Genomic DNA, 19,353 nt, shown 5'->3' on the forward strand with positions numbered 1-19,353 from the left:
ATTGTTTAGTCGCTCAGTTGTGTCTGATTCTTTGTGACCCCATGGACTGCAGCATGCCAGGCTTCTTTGTCCTTCACCATCTCCTGGAGTTTACTCAAACTCAATGTCCATTAAATAGGTGATGCCATCTAACCATCTCATCCTCTGTCATCCCCTTCTGCTCCTGCCTTCAATCTTTCCCGCATCAGGGTCTTTTCCAGTGAGCTGGCTCTTTGCATCAAGTGGCCAAAGTATTGGAGCTTTAGCTTCAGCATCAGTTCTTCCAACGAAGGGTTCATTTCCTTTAGGATTGACCAGTTTGATCTCTCTGCTGTCCAAGGGACTCTCAAGAGTCTTCTCCAGCACCACAGTTAGAAGAACTGCCACAGTCAATTCTTTGGTACTCAGCCTCTGTCAGAAATGGTTTTTAAAGTATGAAGAAGATCAGATGATTTTTCTCCTTAGTCATGCTAACAGAAATTATATTTATGGACTCTCTATTGACCATCCTTGCCTTCCTGAAATAATATGTTATTTTAGAATGTGCTGTTCAATTCCATTTGCTCAATTTATTTAAGATTTTAAAAGCAATATTCATAAATGAGATAAATCTCTAGCTTTCTCTTTTTATGCTACCTTTATCAGGCCTCAGTTGTCAATTTCTCCTTACCTATTATTAATAAATAGAATTTGATAGTTTTCCTTCTTTTTATGCTCTGGAACAGTTTAAGAAACATTTGGTGGACACAGGGAAGAAGAGGATGGGACAAATTGAGAGAGTAACATTGAAACATATACATTAGCATGTGTAAAATACAGAGCCAGTGGGAATTTTCTGTATGATGCAGGGAGCTCAAACCTGGTGCTCTGTGACAACCTAGAGGGGTGGGATGGGCTGGGAGGTGGGGAGGGAGGCTCAAAAGGGAGGGGACTCCTGAGAGTACCTTGGACTACAAGGAGATCAAATCAATCAATCCTAAAGGAAATCAGTCCTGAATATTCATTGGAAGGATTGACTGAGGCTGAAACTCCAGTACTTTGGCCATCTGATACTAAGGGCTGACACATTGGAAGAGATCCTGATGCTTGAAAAGATTGAGGGCAAAAGGAGAAGAGGGCAGCTGAGGATTAAATGGCTGGGTAGCATCACCTATTCAATGGACATAGTTTGAGCAAACTCCAGGAGATAGTGAAGGATAGGGAAACCTGGCGTGCTGCAGTCCATGGGGTCCCAAAGAGTGGGAGATCATGTAACAACTAACCAGTAACAATGTCATGTTTGATCTAGTAGAAAAAAGTATTTTAGAACTTAAGTACTGTACTTTTGGAAGGACCTCAGAGTCATTGAGTTCCAGTCACCAAGTTCCTTTTGTTAAAAAAAAAAAAAAATTTTATTTGGCTGCCCTGGGTCTTAGTTGCAGAATGCAGAATCTTTAGTTGGGGCAGGTGGGATCTAGGTTCCCCGGCCAGGGATTGAACTCAGGCCCCTTACATCAGGAGTGCAGAGTCTTAACCCCTGCACCACCAGGGAAGTCCCCCATCCAGTTCCTTTTAACACTTGGCACCCCATTTAGTTGAGGACTTCCAATTTGCTGAGTGTTCCTGATTTAATAAGATTTATGAGATAGTGCCACGTACCTACCCTCCAGGGTTGTCTCCAATTTCTAATCCCCAGAGTGGTCCCCAGGCTGAGATTTTGGATGTCCCTACCCCTATCCCAGAAGCCTCCTACTTTCTCTGAGCTGGCCCCGACTCTGCAGTCATTTAGCTACTTGGAGCCTCAGCCTCACATAGGAAGTGGGTACAAAGCCCCTCACCCTGGAATAGTTGTGAGGATTAATTGAAATAATGGGTCTGAGTGCTCACTAAATGTTAGATTCCCAGATTCCAATTACTTCCCGTTACCCTGTCTTCCTTCCAGAATCTTGGAATGTGACATAAGGAGGTTCTGAGAATAGATTCGTTAGAACAAGGCTTCTAGCCACTGTGGTCGGGTATGAGGAATGGATAGGAACTCTTACCTTGCCACTGAGGGAAACTTTGATTTCTAGTATAACTGGATTCTTGGGAGAGATTTGTGGTCCTACCCTTGAAAGGCAAAAGGATTGCTGTGCCGTTTGCCAATTCAGGAACCATGAATAGATATATGGTGTCCCGTTCCTGGCAGATCCTGAGGAAGAAATTGGTGAGGAGTGTCAAGGGCCCTGGGAGGAAGAGTGGAAGATTGAACAGATAGGTATTTTGGAAAAGGGAGATGCAGGCATAGGAGGTGGCCTTGGATAAACAAGGCCGCCCTGTACCTGTTGGAGCTGCAAAGGAGAGAGTTTCAGATTAGGCTTCAGAAAGACTGAACTCTCACCCCTGCCCTGCAGCCTACTCTGCCCTTGACATTGGCTGCACTTGGAGCCCCTAAGAACTGCTCTGAACTCACCCTTCTTACTAGTAGGAGATTGAGAGAGAATAATGCCCAGCGTCAGGGTAGGGTAATAGATTAAACTTATGGACTCTGGAGCCAGACTTCCTGGGTTCAAATCTCTATCACTGGGACTTCTGAGCTTCCAGTGCAGGGGGTGTAGGATCTTATCCTTGGTTGGGTAACTAAGTTTCCACATGCCATGCTGGGCGGCCGAATGAATAAATAAATAGATGCAACTTAAAAAAAAAACAAAACTGTTCAAAAACAAAGCAATCCCCCCAATCCCTATCACCTATTAGTCATGTGACTAATAATAGTATTAGGCAGGTTACTTGATTTGCTGTGCCTCTTTTCTCTTCTGTAAAGGGTAATGATAACATTAGTAACCTACTGCACTGATTTATTGTTGAGGGTTCAGTAAGTCAATACATGTAACAGGCTTAGAATAGTGCCTGACAATGGCCAATTGTATTCAATCAATATTAATTTTATTTAAAAATTTTATTATTGTTTTTTTTGGCCACACTACGCAGTTTGTGGGATCTTAGTTCCCAGACCAGGGATCAAACATGTGCCCACAGTGAGAGTGCAGAGTCCTGACCTCTGGATCACCAGGGAATTCCCAATAAATATTAAATTGTATTGATAAAGCTTTCCCCCATATTTCCTTTAGATATATGATTTTTTAAAAAATTGTTCAGTTACTGGGACTTCCCTTGTGGTCAGTGGCTAAGAATCCACGCTCCCAATGCAAGGGGTCTAGATTCAATCCCTGGTCAGGGAACCAGATCCCACATGCTGCAACTAAGACCCAGAGCAGAAAAATAAATATTTTTAAAAAGTATTATAGTTACAGACAAAGTGCCTCACCGTTGCACTCCCTTTCTCACTGGCAATCACTTTCCAGAAGCCGATGTGTCTCTTTCCTCTCTGTATGTTACAATTTTATTACAAATGTGTGCATCCATAAGCAGCTGCCGTGTGCGGCCCATTTTTCAAAGTGGTTTCATACATGGCAGCTCATTTCACCTTTTCTCCACTCGGAAAAAAGGTGTTTTACCCACAGTGACCCAGACACACGCTAGTGCCGTGTCCAGTCCTGTGACTTTATCAAATGGAGTTTTCTTATCTGCCCCTAACATAGCTTTCACAGCTTGTTGTTATGAACCAGGAGCCAGCCAGGGTTCATGTTTTGTACTTGTTTGGAATATTATTAGTCTAGAACATCCCTCATACTTTATCGCGAGATTGACTTTTGAGGAAACTGGGTGAGTTGATGTGGAGATTGTGTTATAATCTAGGTTTGTCTCTTTGATGTTGAACTTGCTTCCCTGTTACCCATGCCTACTTGGCAGGTAGAGGAAGACTCCCTTAATCCTCAGTTCACACTGGGATGGAGAGATTTGTTCCCAGCTCCAAATCCAAATTCCAGAGAAAAGACAGGATGGCCTCTCTTGGATTAGTGCTACATGAGTTTTCTCTTTGAGGGCTGTACCACAGTTTAGTGACTGAGAACAACACATGTTTATTTTTAATTTTTTGGCTGAAGGAAATGGCAACCCACTCCAGTATTCTCACCTGGAGAATCCCGTGGACAGAGGAGCCTGGCAGGATACAGTCCATGGGGTCACAAAGAGTCAGACACAACTGAGCAACCAACCCTTTTGGCCGCACTGCGCAGCACATGGGATCTTAGTTCCCTGACCAGGGATTGAACCCATGGCCACTGCTGTGGAAGCATGGAGTCTTAACCACTGAATCACCAGGGAAGTACCCACAGCACACATTTATTATCTGAGGGAGGCTGGAAGTCTGGCACGTATTAAAATCCAGATGTTAGCAGGTCTGTGTTCCATTCTTGAGGATGGAAGAAGGAATTCGTTTCTTTGACTTCCTGTCTTTTAGAGACCACCCACATTCCTTGCCTCAGGGCCCCTCCCTTTGTCTTCAGAGCCAACAGTGTTGCATCTCCTGCAGATCCATCGGAGGAGTTCAGCGTGCAGGCTTTCCCCATCACCCCTCACTGCCTGCGGTTACTTGTGCACATTATTGGACGGAAGTGAAGGACTTAACTAAAGCCGGGCTGGTGAATATTTCAACACCTGGCTCCTGGAGAGGGAGATGCCCCATCGATAATAGTTGCCAGTTTCTAGGGCATAAATACTCCCATACTGGTCAATTTCAAGCTACCAATAGGATTTCAGCAGACTTGAAAACTTCCTGAAGATGTAGGTATGGAGAAGGAAATGGCAACCCACTCCAGTGTTCTTGCCTGGAGAATCCCAAGGACGGGGGAGCTTGGTGGGCTGCCATCTATGGGGTCGCACAGAGTTGGACATGACTAAAGCGACTTAGCAGTAGCAGCAGCAGCAGCAGCAGCAGCAGCACTGCATTTAATCCTGTTACATTTCACCTTGCTCAGCACTATCCAGCTTGCTGTTGGCTGTTGAAATCAGCTGGTTTCCAGGGATCGTGTTTGTTTTGTTTCCACAGGGTCTGTATCACCTCTCCATGGACATCATCATGATGAACCGAGTGTGTAAAATGTTCCGTCAAGGCCTCAGGGGATTTCGGGAATATCAGATCATTGAGACTGCTCACAGAAAGCACCCTATCTTCTCTTTCTGGGATGTAAGCTGCTGGGCTTAGCAGGTTTATAAGAGGGTTTAAAGGGGTCCAACAAATAGCACCTCACTTCCCAGCCCAGGTTCTGAATCAACTGAGAGAGAAGACAAAGGATGAAACAGCTGGGAGAACCGGCTGCCACTTGTATTGATGATGAAACTCACATTGGGTGTCATCAAGCCAGATGATTACCTAATACTAAACCCCAGAATGAGACAGTGTTACCGACGACCCCAGTCGGGGCAGTGTTGGGCCAAGGCAGGCTTCCACTGCAGTAGCTGGGTTTCCTGCCCTCTTTTCATAGCAGAGATGGGCAGAGCGGAATGTGGGCTCGAAGGGAGGGAGGTGGGGGTGACTGTGGTCTATTTCTTCTTCGAGATTCACCAGAGAGTTTTAAGTTACTCCCTCTCAATGTGAAAGGAGCAGGGCTAGTCATGTTCTCCTAGTACAACTCCCTCCACATGGAGAGAAGCATCAGGAGTGGGGAAGGAGCCATCTCCTTTCCAAGGGCGATCAAAACGGCCAGAAGAATCCTGGGAGTCACAATGGAGCCAGGATTTCCCACATACCTCCCAACTTCATCTTGTCTGCCTTCTTTCCTTCTGTCCTGTCCCTCTACCTGGACAAGAAGGAGACATTTGCAGGGCCATCCTGGTGACCATGCTTTCTCGATTTTCTAGAAGGTCTCAATTTCAGATATTTTATCCCAGCAGTGGATCCTGAGGCCCTTTTTGGCTCAAAAAAGTTCACCTTTCTGTTAAGTTGTTCTGGGTCCCCAAAGGTGTGTTCATTACTATCCGGGGCTCCAAAGTTTCCTCATCCAGTTCCTGGACAAACCCTACCCAGAGTCCTATTTGCCAAAAGTGACTAGACCCAGCCCCACCTCCCCCACTACATCTGGTGATTCCCTCTGAAGTATTTCCCAGCATGGTTTCTGAAGGCTAGCAGCCAATGAGGGGGTCACAGAGGGGTGGTGATAGGGGACAGGGAAGTGTCTTAGATTGGGCTCTAAGGGGACAGCAGGTAATGTAACTGTGTGTCCGTGGCTGAGTTGAAGATGTAGCAGGAAGTAGGCACCTGGGGGCAGCTGGAGGAGAAGGATTTGCCCCATCTAAAGACATTCAAATTCACATGTTTTGAAGATGCTATGCTATGCTGCTAACAAATCTGCAGCCAGATTCTGCCCTGAGATGAGAAGGGATAGAGTAGGAGAACTGTAACCTCAGGAAGGACATTCTGGTACATTCTGGTACAGGCTGTCACACAGTGGTGAAGGGAAGGGCCCTGGAGACCAGGAGTCTCTGGGTTACCAGACTTGGGGTGATGCCTGGGCACCTGGAAGCTGAAGACCAGATGACAGGCTTGTCATCAAGGGAGTGCGAGGATAAACTTAACAACGTTGCCCTGTCTGGATGGGCCAGCCTATGGGGGTCATACAGCTTCCAGGCAGGGAACCCGGCGGGCTAGGGAGTAGCGTCAGGCAGAGAGCCATAGACTAGTTTTCAGTGAAATGTATGAGTCCAGACCTCTGTGAATACTACATCTTTCTTTCATCAGCCTCCCTGAGAAGCACCAGACGGATGCACAAACTATAAATGGAGGAAGACAGGGATCCAAGTGGGCTCTGGGGGAGGAGTGAGGTGTGCTCAGAGAAACGAATGAGGGTCCTAGTGTGGCTCAGCTGGTAAAGAATCTGCTTGCAATGCGGGAGACCTGGGTTCCATCTCTGGGTTGGGAAGATCCCCTGGAGAAGGGAAAGGCTACCTACTTGAGTATTCTGGCCTGGAGAATTCCATGGGGTCATACAGAGTCAGACATGACTGAGCAACTTCACTTTCCACTTTCCCTAGTGTAGCACGGGATGGTGGCCAGGGCCTTATTTGTCCCTGTTTTCCCTTCTTCTCCCCCATCATAGCATTTTCACTCTTTCTCTGCCCCTTTCCCTACTCTTTCCACATCCTCCCTGCATCTGTTAGGAAATAGGGTTGGATTAGCTCATCCCTAAGACCTCCTACACCTCTTCTCCCTGGCCATCCTTTAGGCCAGGACCGTTTCATTATGTGATTCTTGGGCAACTTCCTTCACCCACTTCACATCCCCAGCGGGGCTGCTCAGTACTACCTGCTTTGTCCTGATGATGAAATGGAATAAAATAAGCCGTGCCTGGCTTGCTATAGGCACTTAGCAAAGATAGGCTTCATTTGTTCCTTCCTTTTTTATCCCTCTTTCTATTCGTTCTTTCCCCTTCCATACAGTAAGTTCCCTACGGAGAAACCTTCAATTTGTGAACTTTCAAAGGTGCATACGTGCATCCCATCAATGTCAGATGTGAGTGAAATTGCAGCTGGCCCTCTGTCTCCTTCTGCTGACACCCTTCAGCTCTACCATCTCCCACCTCCTCTTCCTCCTCCAGTAGGTAACTCTTCTTGCCTGTTCACTCGATGCCAGCCCCTCTGTGCCAGCTGTTGCACTGCACTACTGTGCTTTTCAAGATACTGTACTGTCAGATTAAAAATGTTTTCTGTATTTTTTTGTTTGTTTTTTAGGCATTATTTGTGTGGAAAGTATTACATACCTATTACAGTACAGTACTATGCAGCTGATGGTGTTAGTTGGGTTTCCAGGCTGTTTGTTGGACTTAGAACAAACTGGACTTACAAAGGTGCTCTCGGAATGTAGGGGACTTACTGTACTTCCCTCCCTTTCTCTTTTGCTTCTGTTTCCTCTTTTGGCTTCCCCTCAACCCTCTCTTTGTCCTCCTTCCCCTCTCCCCACCCCTGCTCTCTCTCTGCCTCCATAATAACATATTGTCAGTTCTGGTCCCAAGTCTTGTGTAGAGTTGGGCTTTTGAGCAGAGGTGGGCATTTCTCAAGGCTGCCTGCCTTGCATGGTGGTCTAGTTACGCAGAAGGGTCTCAATGCAAAATTCTAGAAGCAGTCTGGCTGATTCTCCTTCCTCTCCTTTTTTGTTTTTGTTTTTTTCCAGAAGAAGAAAGAAGGCCGAATCACATTTGATACTATGGACTTCGTTGCAGAGTCGGTATGTATAGAAAGCTCTGACCTTCTGCTGGGAATTTTTTTTTTCTGCCTCATAGTCTCAGAGAAGCTGTGGGCTGGGTGTCAGGACTGCTGGGTTCAGATCAAGTTCTGCTACCAACCCAGTGTGCCATCCAGAGCTAGCCACTTAGCTTCCTCACCCATGAAATAGTTGCTCTCAGTGGTCCCTTTCAGTTCTGGCATCCCAAGACTGTGAGCCCACCCCGCACCCTGAACCCATTGTTGCTTTATTTATTTTAATATTCATTATTTTTAAAATTTTACTTTATTATTGTTATTACTTTTTAATTAGATTTTTGGCTGTGCATGGACTTTTCTCTGGCTGCAGTGCGTGGGCTTTTCATTGCGGTGGCTCCTCTTGTTGCAGAGCACAGGCTCTGGGCACGTAGGCTTGTGGTTGCGGTGCACAGGCTTAGTTGCTCCCTGGCATCTGAGATCTTCTCTTCGACCAGGGGTCGAACCCATGTTGTCTTCACTGGCAGGCAGATTCTTAACCACTGGACCAGCAGGGAAGTCCACACTGTTGCTTTATAGCTGAACCGAACCAGCGGGGGAGATCTCCTGCGCTTGGACCAGTGGGAAAGAGTGGAAGGCGAAGCAGAGGATGTGAGAGTTGCAGACAGGAGAAATAACCAGTGAGGCGGGAGAAGCCCTGACCTGTGTGTGAACTGCCCAGACTTTCCGAGAGGTGCTGGGCACGTCTGTCCTCACCCTGGGCTTGGGTGGCCACCTGAGGAGGGAATGCCTTCACGAGACTTTGTGGTTGTTGTTCGGTTGTTCCGTCGCTCAGTTGTGTCCGACTTTGTGACCCCGTGGACTGCAGCACGCTTCCCTGTCTGTCACCATCTCCTGGAGCTTGCTCAAACTCCTGGCCATCGAGTTGGTGATGCCATCCGACCATCTCCTCCTCTGTTGTCCCCTTCTCCTCCTGCCTTCCATCTTTCCCAGCATCGTGTGACTTGGCCTGTGCGATTTGTTCTCCGAATTTCAAGCATTATTATGTTCCCAGCTTCTCTCCAACAAATCCTGGATATTAAATTAAAATTTGAAATTTAATATCAACTTTAAAGGGGCTTCGCTATTTATAGGAAAGATCTGCAGTTCTCACCCCCATAGACCTGACTCAACCATGGCCTGGAGCAGCCACGCTGGTTTTCCTCTCAGGAAGAGCAGGGAGCACAGAGCTTTCTAACAGGTACAGGGCCACCTGGATCGCTCTGCTCCCCTCTCCTTCCTTGGAATCAAGGTGTGGCTTCTATTGCCTGCCTCCACTGGGCATAATCCAGTTTCTCATGTCCCATTATGTGTGAAGCACAGTAAATCATCCAAATTCTGAGTTTCTTCAGATTTCAAGACCAGACAGTGTCTGACACTGGCCATGAAAGGTTACCCAAGTTTTGCCCTTCAGATGGGAGAAACTAGGGGTCTTTCTGAGGGCCACAGAGCTCTAGAGATGTGGGCAATTCTGTGCATAGCAGCAGCAGGAGAGAGGAGGACGCAGAGGGTAAGTCCACCTTATAGGCAAGGCCTCTCTGGCTCTGTCTCCAACATGGAGATGGAGAATAACCCACTCCAGTACTCTTGCCTGGAGAATCCCAAGGATGGAAAAGCCTGGTAGGCTGCAGTCCATGGGGTCGCAAAGAGTCGGACATGACTGAGCGACCTCACTTTTTTTTTTTTTTAAAAAAAACCTGCTGTTTTGGTTGTTGTTCTTCAGTCGCTCAGTCGTGTCCGACTCTTTGCGACCCCACGGACTGCAGCACGCCAGGCCTCCCTGTCCGTCACCATCTCCCAGAGCTAGCTCAAACTCGTGCCCTTTGAGTCGGTGATGCCATCCAACCTGCCCTTTGAGTGACTGGTAATGGGTACCGGGTTTCTTGTTAGGGTGATTCAAAGGCTCTAAAATCCATTGTAGTGATATCTGTACCACTCTGAATACACTAAAAATTGATCTGGACACTTTCAGTGGTGAATCATATATAAATTATGTATCAATCAAGCTGATACACATATTTATACATATATAAGCTGTCTCTCAGGATAACACTTGAAAACTAAACTTGAGTATAGTCCATATTAGGACTCTACTAATACTAAACTTCTCAAAAAAATCTTAAGAATTATCAAGGCTTAGAATCACAGACGCATTTATTATACCATTTGTGAGATGCTGGAAACAACAGGCACATTTCTAAAACATAGTTTTGAGTGAAAAAAAAGGTAAGTTGCATAAACAATGTCAGCAGTCTTAATATTTGTGTAAATAAAAGCAAAATCATTCTATATGTACTCTGTGGGCACATGTATAAGTTTGTAATAATATACATAGGGCTTCCCAGGTGGCTCAGTGGTAAAGAATCTGCCTGCCAATACAGGAGACACGGGTTCGATCCCTGATCTGGGAAGATCCCACATGCCTCGGAACAACTAAGCCCGTGTGCCACAACTATCGAGCCCGTGCTCCCTAATGATAAAAGCCGCTTTAATGAGAAGCCTGCGCACTGCACCTAGAGAGTAGCCCCTGCTCACTGCAACTAGAGAAAACCCACTCGCAACAGTGAAGAGCCAGCAGAGTCAAAAATAAATATAATAAAAAATAGCATATATAAATGATTAATTCCAGTGGTGGAGAGCAGGTCTGGATTAGGTGTGACATGGTACAAGAGGATTTTAACTATCTATTGTTCTGGTTTTTAATGGAAAATAGTCATTATATTGTGTTAGTTTCAAAAATTTTATTTATACGTAGGAAAAAGGCAGGAAGCAAGAATTCCAGGTGGCACAGTGGGAAAGAATCCACCTGCCAATTCAGAAGATGCAAGAGATGTGAGTTTGGTCCCTGGCTCGGGAAGATCCCCTGGAGAAGGAAATGACAACCACTCCAGTATTCTTGGCTGGAAAATTCCATGGACATAGGAGGCTGGGGGGCTACAGTCCATGGAGTCGTAAAGAGTCAGACACGACTGAGCGCACACGTACACACACACGCACAAATGCCACATGTTAATGGCTCATTCTGTGTGCCAGGATTATGGATGGCCCCTCTTATTTTCCTTTATCCTTCCTGTACTTTGGAGCAGGATTCCCCAACCCCAGAGTTGTGGACCGCTACCATCCATGGCCTGTTAGGAACTGGGCCACACAACAGGAGGTGAGTGGTGGGCGAGCAAGTGATGCTTCAGCTGCCACTCCCCATCAGTCCTCATCGCTCGCGTTATCACCTGATCCATCCCCTTGACCTGGTCTGTGAAAAAAATGTCTTCCACGACACCAGGCCCTGATGCCTAAAAGGTTAGGGACTGCTGTGCTAGAGGACCACAGTGAGGGAATGGCTGGCCTGCAGTGAGTGAAATTGACGGTGCTGAGAAGTGGTGTTTGAGAAACAGTTGGGGCTGTGTTTGAGTGGTACTTCCTTTTCTTCATTCCAGATACTTTTTTGAGCTCCTTAGGTCGGCCTCGGTCTGTGTCTGTGGCGGGGGATACAGTCAGCTCCCTGTAATTCTGTAGCAGGTTCCACATCCTTGGATCCAACCCACCATAGGTAGAAAATATTCAGAAAAGGAAAATTCCAGACAGTTCCAAAAAGCAAAATTGGAATAAATAGTTGCAGGCAGTGACTATTTATTGTATTTATGACATTTATGTAGGGTTTACATTGCGTTAGGTATTTTAAGTAATCTTGAAATGATTTAAAGTATATAGGAGGACATACAGATACTATACCATATTAAGGGAGGGACTTGAGCAACAGCAGATTTTAGTATTGACAGGGGTTCTGGAACCAGTCCACTCCTCCCGGCCCCACCTGAGTGGATACGAGGAACAAGGATGACTGTAATATTCGCACCTACCCTTAAGCAGCTAATGGGAGTTAAGGTGATGGAACTTACTCAGAAAGTTAAATAACAATCTGTAGGAATCCACAGAAGGGGGTCTCAAGGATTGAGGGTGGTAACAAGGATTTCCTGGAGGAATTAGGGCCCCAAGTGAGCCTGATTCATAGAAGCCAAAGGCATCTGTGTTTTGCCATAAATAGACCCTATAATAGAAGTCTTAATGGGTTATTGACAGTAAGAAGGACTGGATTTGGACCATAAAAGAAACCGTGACATTTCCATAACACTTGCTCTGCATCAGGCATGTTGTAAGCCCTTGACAACATTAACTCTGGTTTGCCCATATAGTTTCTGTTATTATCAGACAGGGAAACTGGGTCTCTGGGAAAAGAGACTTGTGCAGGACACAAAGCTGGCTGGGAAGTAGCAGGACCAAGTTCAAACCCAACATCTGGTACCCAAGCCTGTATGCTTTTAACCACTGTGCTACACTACCTTTCCGAGTGGATGTGCTTGGCTTCCGAGCTCCTGGTGTGATGACCAGAATTCTCATCACGACCCACTTTCTTTTTGCTTCAAAACAGTTACTGTTATGTAAGATGCCGGCTGTTGTGTTTATTTTTTAAAAAGATTTTCTTCACGTGGACCATTTTTAAAGTCTTTGTTGAATTTGTTACAATATTTTTGCGTCTTTTTTGTTTTTTGGCCACGAGGCAAGTGGGATCTTAGCTCTCTGACCTGGGATTGAATCCGTACCCTCTTCGTTGGAAGGTGAAGTGTTAACCACTGGACCACCATGAAGTCCTTATTGTGTTTATATTGGGGCTTATATTCTAGAACACCTTTGTTCAATCAAACTCTCAGTGACAATGGAAATGTTTAGTAGTCTGCGTTATCCAGTACAGTAGTCAGCAGACTCATGTAGCCATTGAGACTACATGTTGCTTGTCACTAGTGGGACTGAGGGACTAATTTTTTTATTCTAATTTTATTTATTCATTCATTGGCCGCACTGGGTCTTCGTTGCTGTGCCTGGGCTTTCTCTAGTTGTGTCAAGCGGGGACTACTCTCTAGTTGCGATGCGTGGGCTTCTCACTGCAGTGGCTTCTCTTGCTGCTGAGCACGGACTCGAGGGCATGGGATCAATAGTTGAGTGCACAGGCTTCGTTGCTCCAGGGCATGTGGAATCTTCCTGGACCAGGAATCGAACCCGTGTCCCCTGCATTGGAAGGTGAATTCTTAACCATTGGACCACCAGGGAATTCCGGGACTAATTTTTAAATTTAATTTAGTTTAAATAGCCACATGTGGCTGTTGGCTACCATATTGGACAATGGAGTTCAAGATTTGTGTGTGTGTTTAGGGTGGGGAAAATGACATAATATATACCTTAACAAAAAAGGGGGCTTCCTGGGTGACTCAAACAGTAAAGAATCTGCCTGCAATGCAGGAGACCCACGTTCGATCCCTGAGTTGGGACGATCCCCTGGAGAAAGGCATGGCAACCCACTCCAGTACTCTTGCCTGGAGAATTCCATGGACAGAGGAGCCTGGCAGGCTCCAGTCCATGAGGTTGAAAAAAAAAAGGTGGGGGTGGCTTTCATTGTGGCTCAGCTGGTAAAGAATCCACCTGCAATGCAGGAGACCAGGGTTTGATCCCCTGATTGGGAAGATCCCCTGGAGAAGGGAAAGGCTACCCACCCCAGTATTCTGGCCTGGAGAATTCCATGGACTATATAGTCATGGGGTTGCAAAGAGTCGGACATGACTGAGCGACTTTCACTTTCTTTTACTTTAACAAAAAAGAGTAAGATCATTTCAGAAAGTATTAAATGCTTTGAAGAAAATGATTCTGAGCTTACAGAGTGCTGGGAGGGGCCCTGCTGTTTTAGCTCAGATGATCCAGAAGGGAGTCTCTGAGGATGTGGCACCATATGAGCTGAGAGCAGAATAGAGGAGGAAGTGGCAGCCATATTCTTGTGAAAATCCAGGGGAGGAACATTCCAGGCAGAGGAAACAGTCCAAGCAAAGCCTGAGAGAGAGGAGTGAGCCTGGCACAGGCAAAAGACGGGTGGAGACCAGAGAAAGGAGAGCGGCAGGAGGCACGGGTGGAGGGCAGTCGGCAGGTAGGGAGTCAGACCACGTGGGGCCCCAGGCTGTGGTAGGAGTTCATATTTTCTCCTGGGACTTCCCTGGTGGACCCGTGGCTAAGACTCCTTGCTCCTGTTGCACGGGGCCCGGGTTCGATTCCTGGTTGGGAAAACTAGATTGCACGTGCCGCGACTAATAGACCCCACACATCACAACTAAGATCTAGTGCAGCCAAATACAAACAAATATCACCGCACTGTTTCCCTGGCAGGTGGGAGTGGTGGACGAATGCCTGGATCTGCCCGCTCTCGGTCCATGAGTCCTGGCTTAGGAGGGTTAGCTGAGAGTCTCTGTAGGTTCTCTTTGTTCCTTAGGCTCCTGAGGCTTGCTGAGGTACAGGCTGAGGCAAGGGACATTTCCCTTGACCCAAGAGTGGAATGTGTCGAATGGGCCCAGGGAGCCCCATTACAGACTGGTGGGGTCAGTGAACAGCAGCGGTTCTTGGTCAGTAGTTGGGGAAACAGGCCTTGGCATGTAGCAGTTATAGGTCACAGTCCTGCCTGAGTGTCTGCATCTGTCAAATGGGGATAATAATCGCGTCACGCTTCTTTGGGCAAAGATGCAGCGAGATGGTGTGTGTAAGATGCCTCATCATGTGTTAGCCACTGTTGTGTAGGAGTGGGAAAGGCTGGGGGCAGGAATGTGGGGAGTTGCCCACCAGCCTCTGGGGGCAACTGCTGGGTCCTCTGCATCACTTTGGCTCTCTCTCCCCCCAGGGTCACTTCCCTCCAAGGGCCATTCAGATCACGCAGAAGCAGCCTGCTTGGAGGGCAGAGCATGAGATCCAGTCGCTCTGCAACCTCTTGCAGGTTCTGGACAGTTATCGGAACTACTCGGAGCCCCTGCAGCTGCTCCTGGCCAAGGTCATGCGCTTTGAACGGTCAGTGAGGGGCTTGCCCTTTGGCCCCTGGGCTGGGGCTGGGCCATGCAAGAAGGGCCCGGCTGCGAAGGCCACGTTGGGTCCACCAGCCCCTCTGTGGGGTGTCGGCTGTGAGAAACCGTCTGCCATTTCACCTTCATGCTCACTGTTATATGACTACAGCATGCTGTATCTCAGCCGTTTATTGAAATCTGCTCAGAATTAAGGAGCCACTGAGTCTGGAGAGGATCTAGTTAGAACCTCAGAAAGGATATGGTCCAATTCTCTCTGTCTTCAGATGAGAAAACTAAGGCTGTGGGTGGGTTGGGGGAATTTGTTGTTGATTTTCAGTGGCTTAGTTGTGTCCGTCTCTTTGCAACCCCATGGACTAAAGCATGCCAAGCTTCTCTGTCTTCACTATCTCCCACCCAGAGTTTACTCAGACTTATGTCCGTTGAGTCGGTGATGCTATCCAACCATCTCATCCTCTGTCACCCCCTTCTCCTCCTGCCCTCAATCTTTCCCCGCATCAAGGCCTTTTCCAATGAGTCGACTCTTCGAATCAGGTGGCCAAAGTATTGGAGCTTCAGCATCAGTCCTTCCAATGAATAGTCAAGGTTGATTTCCTTTAGGATTGATCTATTTGATCTCCTCATTGTCCACAGGACTCTCAAGAGTCTTCTCCAGCACCACAATATGAAAGCATCAATTCATTGGTGGCCAGCTTTCTTTATAGTCCAACTCTCACACACCAACTGGGAAAACTATAGGTTTGACTAGATGGACCTTTGTTGGCAAAGTGAGGGGAATGACTCATCTGAGTTCACCCCCTAAATAAGTAGCAGAGCTGAGACTCAAATTCAGACCTTAAAAGCCAGAAGGGATCACAGATGAGGTACTTCATCCAGGTAGGAACAACTAGGAAAGGGTCTGTGAACTTGGATGAGAAAAAATATTATATCTTTTTTCATTGCCCTCTTAAATTTATCATTTCCTTCAGTCATGAATGTAGGTAACAAACCACCATATAATTTTTTTAACCAAAAGAACTTAGAGATATTATCACATATTTAAGATGTTGCAGATTTCTCAAAAGCCAATTTACATTTATCACATCTTTGAAAAGATGGTAGTTATTAGGTCTGTTGCTAGCTCTTGTTTTGCAGAAAGAGGCAGATATATTGCTGTATCACAAACTTAGATTTTTGTTGACTGTAATTCTGCTATATTTTCTTTTATACATTTAAAACATTGTTTTGTGAAGCATTCACCAGATTGTCAGTTGGTCCATGACACAAAGAAAGGACCGAGTAAATCCCTTGTTGTAGAGAAGCCTAAGAGGTGCTTTTGTGGTATTTCCACATTATTTCCAGGAAATTTCAGTGGCCTCAGGGGGGCAGCCTAGTAGAATATTTGAGGTAAGACTTGTCTTGAAAATCTTAAGGCAATGGCACCCCACTCTAGTACTCTTGCCTGGAAAATCCCATGGGCAGAGGAGCCTGGTAGGCTGCAGTCCGTGGGGTCGCTAAGAGTCGGTCACGACTGAGTGACTTCACTTTCACTTTTCACTTTCATGCACTGGAGAAGGAAATGGTAACCCACTCCAGTGTTCTTGCCTGGAGAATCCCAGGGACGGGGGAGCCTGGTGGACTGCCATCTATGGGATTGCACAGAGTTGGACACGACTGAAGTGACTTAACAGTAGCAGCAAGCTCACTATAGGTTTGTGTTCTATGAAGGAAGCTTCATAGAGGTCACAGTCTAGGGCATAACCACCACTAACTAAATGGACCCTTCATTACCAATGCAGGGTCCATCTCACAGATAATAAAAGCCAGGGAAGAGAGGTAACCTTCCAGCTGACGTGGCCAAGGGAGTTTCACAGAAAAGGTAGCATTTGAGCAGGTAGATTTGACAGGTGGAGTTGTAAACAGGACATTGCAGGCAGGGGGAACCATCTTCTTTGCTCCAGTCCAGGGGAGAAGAGAGGGTATCACTGCTGTCTTAACTGTAAGATTTGATAGCAGGCAGAATGGTGTCACAGAAAGAAAAAGAAGCACAGGCCCAGAAGCTCTGGAATTTAATGTCCCATCTGCCCTGGTGTGACCTCAGGCAAGCCACTTAACCTTTCTGAGCCTACAATTCCCATGGGGGAAATGAAGACAATAATATGAAATCTCCAGGTTTTTTGTGAACATCAGGAGGTCATGATTATTAAAGTTCTCTGCTGGTTGCTTGTTATTTCTGAGACTGGGGGTTAGCAGATCAAATAGGATTCTTCCACTAGAAAGTGACAGAAAATCCAGCCTAGGGAAATGTGTTGATGGCTCATATATCTGAAAAGTCCTGGGATAGTCCTCCAGCTTCAGGCTCCGCTGGATCCAGGGGCTTAGTGTCACCAGTGACCCACAGTCTGTGTCTGTCTCTCTCCATCTCTTGGCACTTCATTTGCATAAGCAGCTTATGCAAATACAAATGCAAAGGAAGGTCTCTGGCTGAGACTCCCACTTCATGTAGCCAGCCCCTACGACAGCCACAGCTCCAGGCTTCCATCTGTCCACGTTCAGTCCATTGGACAAAGGAGTTACCTCTTCCCAGTTAAGTCAGAGCCTTGGGATTAGTTTTTTTTGAACCAGATTGACCTCACTTGAATCACCAATTGGTCAGTGATGTTCTGATTGCCTGAGAGTCAAGAAAAGGTGTTTCCCCTAAAGTAAAATCAGGGCTGGACTTCCCTGGTGGTTGAGTGGTTAGGAATCTGCCTGCTAATGCAGTGCACAGTCTCTGTTCTGTGTGGGATCCCTGGTCCAGAAAGATCCCACATGCCGTGGAACAATTAAGCCCGTATGCCACAACTGAGCCAGTGCTCCAGAGAAGCACACAAGAATGAGAATGCTCCACAAAAAGAGAAGCCACTGCAAGGAGAAGTCCAGGCACTGACACAAAGACCTAGCACAGCCAAAAAGAAATTAAACCAAGAAAACCAAAAACCAGCGGGTGGAAAACGGTGACCAGATGCTGGACAGCAAAAAAAAAAAAAAAAAAAAGAAACAGATATCTGCTATAAGAGAGATCTTTCTTCACCCCGCAAATGTTGGATGAGCTGGATGATCTCTGAGGGTCTACCCTGGAATAAAGGCTGGCCTGTGTTCTCTTATCCCCAGAGTCTTCTTTCCCGGCTGAATATGCCTGCCTTCTCCAATCTAGTCACTGTTATCTGGGCTGTCTCCTCTTTCCTCTGTTGATGAAGCCTCTGGTTTGTACATTGTCCCCTCTGCTGGAGCTTACTGCTGTTTCTCTGAATGTGCAGGCTTCCAGCTCTCTCTGCCTTTGGGCATGGTGGTCCCTCTGCCTAGGAGTCTCTTCCATCTCTCTGTCGCCCTGGATGACTCCACTCACTATCCTGGAGGCCTCTCTGGTCTTCCTAAATTGGGTTAAGTGCCCTTTCTCTGTGCTTCTGAATTAGCCTCTCCTAAAGTAATTTTTTTTTTTTGGCCATGCCTTGCAGCTTGCAGGATCTTGGTTCCTTGACCATGGACTGAACCCAGACAGTGAAAGTGTAAAGTCCTAACCGCTGAACCACCAGGGAATTCTCATTTTAAAGCATTTTAAAATCTTATTTACTTCCTGTACTTAACTGTAATTTTGAGAACAAGATTTGTGTCCTTAATCACTATGCCTGGTAGACACCACTGGTATTTGTCTAACTTATTGAATGGATGAATAAATATTAAAAGAGGTGTGGTCTGAACTTGCATTTGAAATATAGAAACTATCCTCCTCTGAGCTTAAGAACTCTTAGTTTGCTTTGAACCTGGCTACCTCTGCTCTAAAAGTTCTTAGTTGGGTAGTGAGCTATTCAGTTCAGTTCAGTTCAGTTCAGTTGCTCAGTCGTGTCCGACTCTTTGCGACCCCATGAATCGCAGCACGCCAGGCCTCCCTGTTCATCACCAACTCCTGGAGTTCACTCAGATTCACGTCCATTGAGTCAGTGATGCCATCCAGCCATCTCATTCTCTGTTGCCCCTTCTCCTCCTGCCCCCAATCTCTCCCAGCATCAGAGTCTTTTCCAGTGAGTCAGCTCTTCGCATGAGGTGGCCAAAGTACTGGAGTTCCAGCTTTAGCATCATTCCTTCCAAAGAAATCCCAGGGCTGATCTCCTTCAGAATGGACTGGTTAGATCTCCTTGCAGTCCAAGGGACTCTCAAGAGTCTTCTCCAACACCACAGTTCAAAAGCATCAATTCTTCGGCGCTCAGTTTTCTTCACAGTCCAACTCTTACATCCATACATGACCACAGGAAAAACCATAGCCTTGACTAGACGGAACTTTGTTGCCAAAGTAATGTCTCTGCTTTTGAATATGCTATCTAGGTTGGTCATAACTTTTCTTCCAAGGAGTAAGCGTCTTTTAATTTCATGGCTGCAGTCA

General features: G+C 46.5%; 1 protein-coding gene across 3 annotated transcripts in view; it reads left to right on the forward strand.

Moving 5' to 3' along the window:
• Nucleotides 1-19,353, forward strand: part of CNBD2 (cyclic nucleotide binding domain containing 2) — a 62,239-nt gene that overhangs the window by 11,836 nt on the left and 31,050 nt on the right. For 2 of the 3 annotated variants that reach the window (XM_059892855.1, XM_059892856.1), the window contains exons 3-5: nucleotides 4,889-5,026; nucleotides 8,006-8,059; nucleotides 14,780-14,943. In XM_059892855.1, the coding sequence (XP_059748838.1) occupies nucleotides 4,889-5,026; nucleotides 8,006-8,059; nucleotides 14,780-14,943 (356 nt within the window). Of the gene's footprint in view, nucleotides 1-1,934; nucleotides 2,165-4,888; nucleotides 5,027-8,005; nucleotides 8,060-14,779; nucleotides 14,944-19,353 lie in introns of those variants that run through there. The other variant, XM_025001209.2, reaches the window with a different exon arrangement.

This window comes from Bos taurus, chromosome 13, assembly GCF_002263795.3.
Source record: "Bos taurus isolate L1 Dominette 01449 registration number 42190680 breed Hereford chromosome 13, ARS-UCD2.0, whole genome shotgun sequence".
Classification (NCBI taxonomy): Eukaryota; Metazoa; Chordata; class Mammalia; order Artiodactyla; family Bovidae; genus Bos; species Bos taurus.